General features: G+C 42.4%; 1 protein-coding gene across 2 annotated transcripts in view; it reads left to right on the forward strand.

Moving 5' to 3' along the window:
• bag2 (BAG cochaperone 2) overlaps positions 1 to 11,126 on the forward strand; it is a 14,068-nt gene extending 2,942 nt beyond the window's left edge. The window contains exons 3-4 of one of the 2 annotated variants that reach the window (XM_033021858.1): positions 4,556 to 4,965; positions 10,982 to 11,126. In XM_033021858.1, the coding sequence (XP_032877749.1) occupies positions 4,556 to 4,965; positions 10,982 to 11,002 (431 nt within the window). In that variant the 3' untranslated portion in view covers positions 11,003 to 11,126. The remainder of the gene's footprint in view (positions 1 to 4,555; positions 4,966 to 10,981) is intronic. The other variant, XM_033021859.1, reaches the window with a different exon arrangement.
• Positions 11,127 to 11,359: the final 233 nt, after the last annotated feature.

An 11,359-nucleotide genomic window follows, 5' to 3' on the forward strand; every position in this document is an offset into this window, starting at 1 on the left:
GCAACACAGTTCAACAACTTGTTCCATGCCTACATAATGGCTTTACAGTTGTGGACTGAAGAGTTAAGACTAGTGGCATCTATGAGGTTGAAGAATTCATAGTAAGTAAGTAAGTTTATTGGTCAAGTATTCACATACAAGGAATTTGCTTTGGTGCTCCACCCACAAGTAACAACATGGCATACAATGACAGTTACGAATGACTTAGAAAACACTAAACATTAATAATAATAAAACATTCATGATTAAACACCATTGATCAAGCACGTGAACCAACAAAATACCAGAGCAAAAGGAGGCTACAGATTTTTGGCTGTTTTAATATTTTATTTTATTAGAAGTAAGTACAATCATATGGCACCAAAGTGCCTAATATATATTTTCATAATACATTTTATGTACAGCTTCTTATTTTTTTTGTTATAATAAGGAAGATGAGAATAAGAAAAATAAATTAGATAGTAAAGGATAGAAAGGCGTGAGATATATCGTGTGTGAAGAAAAAGAAAAAAGACGAATGAGTGAAGAAAGTTGAGGAAAAGAAAATAGAAAAAACAGAATAAGACATAAAAAAAAAAAAGGTAAGGAGATCATTGTTTATAATCTCGACCATCCCTCGTCCAGTCCTGAAACAGTTAGCTTTTACAATTGTGTTGCACCATATGATTCCAAAAAGACGATAAATGGAGACCAACTCGTTATGAATTGGCCTGATTTATCCATTAGGAGGAATCGCATTTCCTCAAGATGTGCGGTGTCCAACATGCTTGCAATTTTTGGCTGTTGGGTAGAGCAACTACTCGTGGATAAAAACTGTTTTTATGTCTGGCTGTGGCAGCTTTGACAGTCCGGAGTCGCCTTCCAGAGGGAAGTGATTCAAAGAGTTTGTGGCCAGGGTGAGAGGGGTCAGAGATGATCTTGCCCGCTCGCTTCCTGGCCCTTGCAGTGTACAGTTCATCAATGGAGGGAAGGTTGCAGCCAATAATCTTCTCTGCTGATCGGACGATTCGCTGCAGCCTCCAGGTGTCGTGCTTGGTGGCTGAGCCAAACCAGACCATGATGGAGAAGGTGAGAACAGACTCTACGATGGCCTATAATGAGTCTAAAATGAGCCTGAAAAGACATTAACTACCAGATCCATATGTGTATGTGTCAGGACCTTCATTACCTGTTCCCCTGTCTTATTTCATATTCTTCACATCCAAGGCAAACTTAAATTTCACTCATTAGATCTGGTATGTTACCATGTAACCAGAAAACACATCATCTTATGAAAATGAAAAGAAATCTTTTACCTTGTTCTATATTTATAAATTAGTTAAAATATTAATCCTGATACTTTTATTGTTCGAATTCATATTTGCCAGGAAATATGAAATCACCCAGTTGCATTAAGTTTGGGGATTGGAGGGTGAAGGTGGATGGAAGTCTATTACAAAGAGTCGGTGTCTGAAGTGAGATGAGGAGAGATATCTTCCTTTGTAAGGGTGATGAACCTGGGGAAGTTCACCATGAAAAGGGGACCATAGAGGCCAAGTCACTGAAAGGATTTAAGAAGGAGATGGGACAAAAGGCATCAAGGGGAAGGCAGGAGAGTGCGGTTGAGAGGGAAAAATAGATCAGCCATGATTGAATGGTGGAGTAGACTTAATGGGCCGAATGGCCTAATTCTGCTCCTAGAGCTTATGAACATGATATAGGGAGAGTGGGATTGTGGTTTTGCGACAGAGAATTATCTCTCAGTGAACGTATTGAATGGTGGAGCAGGTTCAAATGAGTTGGGAACATCATGTTGCAGCTGCACAAGATGTTAGTAAGGCCACATTTGGAGTGCTCTGTAAACTGCTGGTTTCCCAGCAAGAGGGCGAATGTCATTAAACTAGAAAAAGTGCAGAAAAGATTTGTGGATTCCCAAGCGCAGAGGTCTGGAGCTATAAGGGGAGACCAATAGGCTTGTTCTTTTATCTCTGGAGTGTGGGAGGCTGAGCAGAGCGACCATGTAAAGGAGCACAAAATCATGAGGGGCTTAGATTAGGTGAATAGCCACAGTCCTTTACCCGGGTTAGGGGAGTCTAAATCTAGATGGCACAGGTTTAAGATTTAAAAGGGACTCGAGCGGCAAATTTTTCCAAAAGAGATTGGTGCGCACATGGAACGAGTTGCCAGAGGAAGTGGTAGAGGCAGGTAAAATAACAACATTTTAAAGACACTTGGACAGTACAGAGATAGGAAAGGGTGTTAGTGGATATGGGCCAAAGGTAGGGAAATGGGACCAGTTTAGATGGGCATCTTTGTCGGCATGGAGAGTTGGGCCGAAGGACCTATTTCCACGCTCTAAAACTTTATAAAGATTACTTCTTTTCCAGAGATTGTTCTTTCCTCTCCTGTGGATGAGATATAAATAGCAGTCTTCTCCAGGAAATAAATTAAAAATATTTTACTCAAAAGTTAATACTTTGCCACATTTATTGAGGTCAGTTGTTGTAACTCTCTCTCTCTCAATTCCTTTATTATTAAATAAGTCACAGGTGTGTTCAAAGCCTACGGTTCAATCTAAAGTTGGACACCAGGGGGAGAGATTTCCCCTGTGTGATTGTGTGTCAGAAAATTGAATGATATAACCATATAACAATTACAGCACGGAAACAGGTCAACTCGGCCCTTCTAGTCCGTGCCGAACACTTATTCTCCCCTAGTCCCATCTACCTGCACTCAGACCATAACCCTCCATAACCCTCCTAACCTTCTGCGCTCCAAAGAATAAAGCCCTAACTTCTTGTGCTCGCTGATAATTTGTGATCAATTCACAAGGGAAAAATCTTCCCGCTTTTAAGTGTAAAACACAAATATTCCGTAGCACATTCATCGAATGTTCATTTGTCTCCGATCAGTGCCGTTTGGGAGTATTATTCCAAAAGAATGTGGAATACACAATGGTATTGATGCTGATGAAGTAGTGAGGGGGGAGCCTTGAGTGATAAACATTTGCATGGACATAATGGGTGAAATGTGCTGAACCTCCAGATGATGCCACCTCTAACATATATGCTTCCTTACACTCTTTCTGATTTTAATTGGAGTTAATGTACACATTTTGAACTTAAGTACTTTCCCACTGGACTGATTCAGGTAAAGACAACAGCAACTCTGAACGGAGAATTGGATGATTGCTGATCAATCTGTGAGGCAGCAAGATAAAACGGCAGTGATGGATTATTGTCTGTTGGCTGTAACAGAGTAAGCACAGGTCCAATGGAATGAGGTATTGGCTTGTGCTGTGGATATTAATGGAGAGAGAGAGATACAGCAGTGAAACAGGCCCATTGTGTCCACACCATCCAACTTTATTCTCCCCAAATCCCCATCAATTCCCCATACACTATCACTCGCCTAAACAGCAGGGGCAATCTACAGCGTCCAATTAACCTCTGGATCTGCATGTCTTTGTGATGAGGGACGAAACCGAAGCACCCAGAGGAAACCACATGGTCACAGGGATAAAGTGTAAACTCCACACAGACAGTGGCGGGTGTCAGGATCGAACCAGGATCTCTGGAGCTGTGAGTCAGTAGCAGCTCTACCAGTTATGCCACTGCAATGATTCATTGCGTATCTCAAATCCAAGAAATGAAGATAACAATGATAGTTCCAGCAATGATAAAATTGTAGTTTTCCTTTCTCCTGTTCTGGTGGCGGCTCGCCTGCTGTCCGTCTGTCTTTTTTCTTTTTTTTTGTCTTGTTAGGAGTATGTTTTTGGTTTATTTTCAGTTGTGTATATGTGGGGGGGGGGGGGTGGGGGAAACTTTGTAATCTCTTCCTTGAACGGAGACGCGACCTTTTCCTTGTTGTGTCTCCGTTTCGCTGGGGCCTAACATTGTGGAGCTGGCGGCCTCCAACCGGAATCGACCCAAGGGCTCCAGTCGTAGAGCCTGCGGACTTACCATCACGGAGCTGGCTGACTTCGGAGGCTGTGGTGGTACTGCCCCTGCGACCCGACTTCGGAGCTTCGGCTGCAGTCCCTTTGGGCGGTAAAATCGGGAGCTCACAGGTCCCAGGTAGGAGACCGATTTTCGGGAGCTCCCGCAATGGCAACTTCAGCCGCCCCGAATCGCGGGGTTTGAATCGGCCCGGCACGGTTTAATCGGCCGCGGGACTTACCATCGCCCGCCGGGGGCTTTAACATCAAGAGCCTCGATCGCCATGACGCAGCAGTTTGACTGTCTGACCGTGGGAGAAGAACAGGGGAAGAGAAAATACTTTTGCCTTCCATCACAGCGAGGAGGTGTTTGGAGATTCACTGTGATGGATGTTTGTGTGGAACTGTGTTAATTGTGTGTTTTGTTTTTTTGCTGTTATGACTGCAGGGAATGAAATTTCATTCAAACCTTTGTTTGTTTGAATGACAATAAAGGCATTCTAATTCTAATTCTTAGCAATAAAATGAATTGTTATTATTTAAATGGAATGTGTACGTGGATGGAAGTCCAGTTGGGATGCATTGTGATTTGAATGAGTTTGGGGACTCGGTAATCAGTCTGTGTAAACCTGTTTGCAGGGGAGCGAGAGGAACTGAACCTGACCGCCAATAGGCTGATCGGCCGGACGCTGACGGTGGTGGTTTCTGTGCAGACCACCCGCAGTGCCCAGCAGGAGGAGTTCCTCAGCAGAGCCACGGCGCTGATTGACGAGGAGGTCGACAAGCTCCTGCAGGACGTGGCAAGCGCCAAGAGCCGCCTGGTCGCTCTCTACAACGCCTGCTCCTCCGAGGCTGTGCAGGGCCCCGTCAATCAGAAATTCCAGTCCATCATCGTCGGCTGCTCTTTGGAAGATCAAAAGAAAATCAAGACCAGACTGCAGAAGCTGATCAGAAATGTGTGCAGCGCTGACAGATCCATCGCCCTCCTGGACCAGAAGGTGGCACAGATTGGCAACTACAACCACCTCCAACAAAATGTATGTAACAGGGTGAGTATCGGCAACATTGTGCTGGCCAGACAGTGGGGGTTGGGAGGACTTGCTGCAGAATGTAATGGTAGAGGCAGAACTCGTGATTGTATTGCTCCTGATGAGTAGAGGATAGTTTAGTGTAGTTTAGTTTATTATTGTCAAGTGTACTGAAGTACAGCGAAAAGAATATACATGCTTACAATCATAGATACAAAAAGCTGGAGTAACTCAGCAGGAGAGAAGGAATGGGTGACGTTTCTTCAGAAGGGTCTCGACATTCCAAAATCCTGGGGCGACAGGGAGACACCGTACGTCACTACATGCGTCACCACGCATCACGACCTGACGACGACGCAACAACCTCTTCAGGCTGTCGCCTAAAATATCGCTCAAGTGGGACCGGCCCTTTACACTCAATGCAGATGAAAAGTCTCAAACCAAAATGTCGACTGTTCGTGTCCCATCTCAGATGCTGTCTAACCGCTGAGTTCTTCCATCGTAACCCACTCGTAACGCTTCAGATTCCAGCATCAGCAGTTTCTCGTGCCTCTTTAAATGATACGGAGACGACTTTCAAACCCCAATGTTATTGTGAGAGATAAAATTAACTTTAATTGGTAAATTTGTTCTCAGCAGTTACTGGAAGGAACTCTCCAATGAATTAATAGATTGGCTCCATGGAGTAGCACTTGGGACAGTATATCCTAGCTGCAATTCCTAGGTCTCGTTGGATTGACTGATTTCGAGAAGAGCAGGGCAGTTCACCTAATTTCTAACGGGTTAACAAAAAGACAATGCTCCATACACTACATTCCCAAACCGAACATGAAAAATAAGAGCAGGAATAAACCATGTTTGTCTCAGACTGACTGGCTCCAGTGATCACTAAATCATGGCTGATCTTCCACCTCCAGTTTACTTTCTCTCTCGATCCCAACTGATATGCAGTTGCGGCATTGAGTCTGAAAATTATGCTGTAGCTAATGTAAAACTTTGTTTGGTTCACATTTGGAGTACAACGTGCAGTTCTGGTCGCCTCATTACAGGAAGGATGTGGAGAGCGTGCAGGCGTGGTTTACCGGGATAGATAGGTTTACCAGGATGATGCCAAGGTTAGAGGTATTAGCTATAAGAAGAGATTAGATAAACTTGGATTGTTTTCTCTGGAAAGTTGAAGCTTGAGGGGAGACCTGATAGAAGCATAAGGAACAGAGATAGGGGGGACATTCAGAACCTTTCCCCCCCCCAGAGTAAAAATGACACATAGTGAGTGCCTGGAATGCGCTGCAGAGTGTGGAGGTTGAGATGGATATATGATAGTGGCATGTAAGAGATTTTTGGACAGATATATGGATATGCTGGGAATGAAGGGATATGGATTGCAGGTAGATGAGATCAGTTTATCATGGCATCATGTTTGGCAGACATTGTGGGCAGAAGGGCCTGTTTTTTTGTTGTGTTGTACTGTTCTGTTTTATGTTTTACCTGGAGTCAGAGGAGATGTGTTTAATTTTGCATCATGTTCAGCACAGACATTGTGGGCAGAAGTACCAATTCCAGTCCTATGCTGTTCTACGTTCTGTTAAGAGACACATATCAGTCAACATCTGGTCTGCTTATAAGAACACCCAGCAAGAGGAGCAGTTGTTGACCATTCCTTGAGCCTGTCCCATCATTCAATATGATCATGGCTGTTCTACCAGATCCCCTGAGCCCTCAATTCCCTGACTATCTTTTCTAAATAGCCCCAATGATCCAGCCTCCAAAAACTTCTATGATGAGAATTCCAGAGTAACCACATCCCTGTCGGGTACAGAATTCCAAAGGTTGGAAACCTAACTTAACATGGAAATGTTCCTCATTTCGATCCTTTGCTTCTCCCCAGTCTAACCCCTCCACCCCAGCTCTAATTTCTTCAACCAGCTGTTTGCTCCTCCTTGTGCACACTTGAACTATATGCGTCTATTCCTTTCCACCGCCCCGCACAATTAGCCTGTGTTGTCAGCAGACTCAACTGTTTTACACAAGGACCCAACCTCTAATGTGAGACTGGAAATAGCTGAAGTCCCTACAATGATCAATAATGGTAACCCACAGGACAGGCTGCCAACTTGAATATGACCCTTTATTCCTTTCCCCTGTTTGCGATTCTTGAATCTAATTTCAATCTGTCCTAGTGAGTTCATATACTGAATATCAGATTACCACCTGGCACTTCACTCGATCCCTTCTGCAAATTCAGGTTTCTCCCTTCTCGCATTGCCGGTTACATCTTCAAATTAGATTATCAAAACACATATCGCCTTTCATAAAAACCATGCTGGCTCTACGTAATAACATGATTTTCACAGGTTTTTGACCACTTCCTCAATTCCAGTTGGAATTTAGGTCAGGCCTGTTGCAATGTAATCCCCTAATTTCTTTCTCCCTTTGTTTTAAACAGCAGTGTTACACTTACACAGGGACAATTCCAGAATTTTGGAGGATCACTGCAAATGCAGTCATCTTTTAGAACCCCTGGATGTAAGCCATCTGGGCAAACAGTCTTTGCATGGATTTAACCCCATTATTTTTTGTACTAATATCGATTACTCTGGTTTATACTGCCATGGGAACCTTGCTGCCCTTCATGTAGGTAATATGTGTCCTGTGAAAACTGACACAAAATATTGGTTTAATATCTCAACGTCTCCTATTTCCCCACATCTTTTTTGTTGTCTCAGCCTGTAAAAGAATCCATGTATTCTCTTCCTTTTAACTGCGTTTCCCGTTTTATTTTTTGTTCATTTTCGTCTCGTTTTGCTGACTGTTAAAATTCTCGCAGGTTTTTTTAGTTCATCATGCACACTGTTTCCTGGAAAACATTGCTAATGAGAAATCAAGGTCGTCACTGATGAATAAAACGGATTTTGTGTCCGTTTTCACAGCAATTACACACAATGAATGGAAAATTTCAAAATGTGGCTTGATACGTGTGCCATTGTTGAAATGTCATGTCTTTAAACGTAACATCTTAATCCACTTTTGTCAACATCTCCATATACAATCATTAACTGATAACTAAAGACTGATCAATGTTCTCTCGAGAATCCCTTGCGAACAGTTTACAAATTTATCCCGTTACACAAGTTCAAACCTGGAATGACCGGTACTCAGGTTGACTCCGCAGTGCATTTTTTTCCAGGTATTCTGCTTTGGATGCATTCTGAGAATTAGTTTTCTTAACTAATTTAGCCAACTTGATTTGTCCAGTATGTGTGAACACGAAAACTCCCCTGATTCTTCCAATATTTTTATTAGAAAATAATCTGATTTCTATAAATACTTTGTCCTGGGTTAAGTCCGACAAACTACTCCCACTATTTTTAAAAATCTTTTGTTTACTCCTCTCTCCACCCACACCATTTCACCTTCCTTATCGTCTGGGTCAAGATAATTTCTCATTATTGCCCGCCTGTGATCCTTTATTCTTGGGGTAATCCATCCCACAAAATGTCATCTTGTTTCATTTGAAGAGTCAAGATGGGATTATAGCCCTGTCCCACGGTGCGAGTTCATTCCATGAGCTCTCCCGAGTTTGCCCTGATTCGAACTCGGAGATTTACGGTAATGGCCACTCGTCGGTACTCAGGGCTCTCGTGGACATTTTTCAACGTGTCTTCCCGTGCTTACCTGCCATTAGCGAGTCTTCCCGAGTACCTGCCGTTAGTGTTACGAGCCGCTAAGAGACGTCCCCGAGCTCCGACAAACCCGCTACGTTCATTCTCCATGCTTACGAGTTTGATTTTTTTTAAAACTCGGGAGAGCACTTGAATGGACCCGCACCGTGGGACAGGGCTATTAGTTAGATTGCATGGTCGGACAAAGGGCATGTTCCTGTACCGAGTTTGAATTTAGTTTATTGTCACGTGTACCAAGGTACAGTGAAATGCTTTTGTTGCGTGCTAACCAGTCAGCGGAAAGACAACACATGATTACAATCAGTGGAGCGATTGTAATGCGTGATTGCAGATCCTCTTCTGTGACTAGTACACAGAGAGTAGCCTGGGTTGGGCGCCATCTTGGATTATTTGGATGATGCTAAGGGAATAACGTTTAGTGCATGCTAAAGTCCAATTAAAGACAGTCCAAGGGTCTCCAGTGAGGTAGATGGGAGCCCAGGACAGCTCATTAGTTGGTGATCCGATTGGTGGGTTGGGACCGGAGTGAAAAAGTCAAGACGATTGCTGTTCCGGCAGCAGTAGGAAATGAAGAGGCCGAGAGTCCTATGTTCTGGCGATATTTAACTCCTAAACATCATCACCATGAAGCTGCATTCTTGGAATGGTCCCAAAGCAAAAGACAACGCTGCAAACATCAGTACTTTAGAGGATTGAAGAGCAGTCGATGTTTCATATCAATAGTCTGAAGAAATGTTCTGATAAAGTCAATCAGTTCTATCCGACTGAATAGAAAATTGGCTTCATGGATGCAGAGGGTGATGGTGGAAGGTTGTGTGCCTCAAGGATCAATGCTGGGCCTGTTGCCTTTAGCGACAGTAAATGCTGACCTTGTCAGTGACACTCAGATCGTACAATAAGATGAGGACGAGGTGAGTGGTGGGAGGATAGATGGAGGACTTCATCCTGCTAATCCTTGTGCTCTGGAGGAGTGGTTGCTTCAATATCCAGGAATGCCTGAGAGACATGGAATAACCTGGAGAAGGATCATTATTGTATTTCACTATAGGGAAAAGCAAAAATGTTGAACTCAACCTATTCAATTGAATTTCCATGCAGAGAAATTTGAATGTTTTGCAGTCTACTCTTGAGTAATTGGACGTTATATAATTAACAGCAAAATCTTTGGAAAGTTAATTAATTAGTTTCAGTTCTCAATTTCAATGTAAATTAATTGACAGTTTTTACCTAATGTGACTCGAACACAATTAATCACATGCGTGTATCTAGAACCCTTGCCAGAGGGCCATACATAGTGATTAATTTAATCGTTAAGTATTCAGTAGAATGGTTTCTTGGCAATCTGGTAGTACGTGGGCGAGCTGCCTTATGGGGTCTTTGGTTTTGTAGCCAATACATAGGATCGTAAAATTGTACAAGGCATTGGTGAGGCCAATTCTGGAGTATGGTGTACAATTTTGATCGCCTAATTATAGGAAGGATGTCAACAAAATAGAGAGAGTACAGAGGAGATTTACTAGAATGTTGCCTGGGTTTCAGCAACTAAGTTACAGAGAAAGGTTGAACAAGTTAGGTCTTTATTCTTTGGAGCGCAGAAGGTTAAGGGGGGACTTGATAGAGGTCTTTAAAATGATGAGAGGGATAGACAGAGTTGACGTGGATAAGCTTTTCCCATTGAGAGTAGGGAAGATTCAAACAAGAGGACATGACTTGAGAATTAAGGGACAGAAGTTTAGGGGTAATACGAGGGGGAACTTCTTTACTCAGAGTGGTAGCTGTGTGGAATGAGCTTCCAGTGGAAGTGGTGGAGGTAGGTTCGGTTTTATCATTTAAAAATAAATTGGATAGGTATATAGATGGGAAAGGAATGGAGGGTTATGGTCTGAGTGCAGGTAGATGGGTCTAGGGGAAAATAAGTGTTCGGCACGGACATGAAGGGCCAAGATGCCCTGTTTCTGTGCTGTAATTGTTATATGGTTATATGTTATATGGTTATCGTGGCAAACTGATTTGGATTTATTGCTAATTTCTTTTCTTTTGCACTAACTTAGTCAATGTATGTCAAATTGTAATGCCAAAAACGAGCAATCTATAAAACTTTGTACATTAAGATATGTATCTGGGACAAATTTTAAGCAACCATTTAACTTAAATTCTCACTGAAATGGGCACTGAATATTGCATTACCATTCTGGCTCTAATATTAATAGATGGTTCCGCACATTGGTAGCATTCTGAATTATTACCACGTGTGACTGACAGGGGAAGGACAGTGTAAAGAAAGACTCTATTTAACATTTAATGAAATGTAAGTTAAATAATGTTCTTAAAATCTGCTTTATGTTTATTCTTAGAACACCAGAGATGGAAAATGAAAAGTAAGATGGCTGCATTATTCTGTGGAGAAGAGAAAATAATGAAACATTGTGATATCCAGTTCTCCTCACATAAGTACATTAAAAGGAGCTAAAAAGGCAAATTAAGATTATTCTACAAATAATCTACATCACAAGTTCGCTTGCTATTTATTTGAACACAGAACCTAATATAAGATTGGCAAAAAACAATGACATCTGAATGAGGGTCCTGCCAACTTCATTAGTGTACCTTCACTAAAGCATGTTACATCACTAAATGTTATTAATTGTAAGTTCAAACCTCATGAAAACTTATTTTAACCTTCAAAAGGCTGGAGCAACCCCACAGATCAAACAGCAAGATTCCAGCATCTC

The sequence above is a fragment of the Amblyraja radiata genome, chromosome 5 (assembly GCF_010909765.2).
Source record: "Amblyraja radiata isolate CabotCenter1 chromosome 5, sAmbRad1.1.pri, whole genome shotgun sequence".
Taxonomy (NCBI): Eukaryota; Metazoa; Chordata; class Chondrichthyes; order Rajiformes; family Rajidae; genus Amblyraja; species Amblyraja radiata.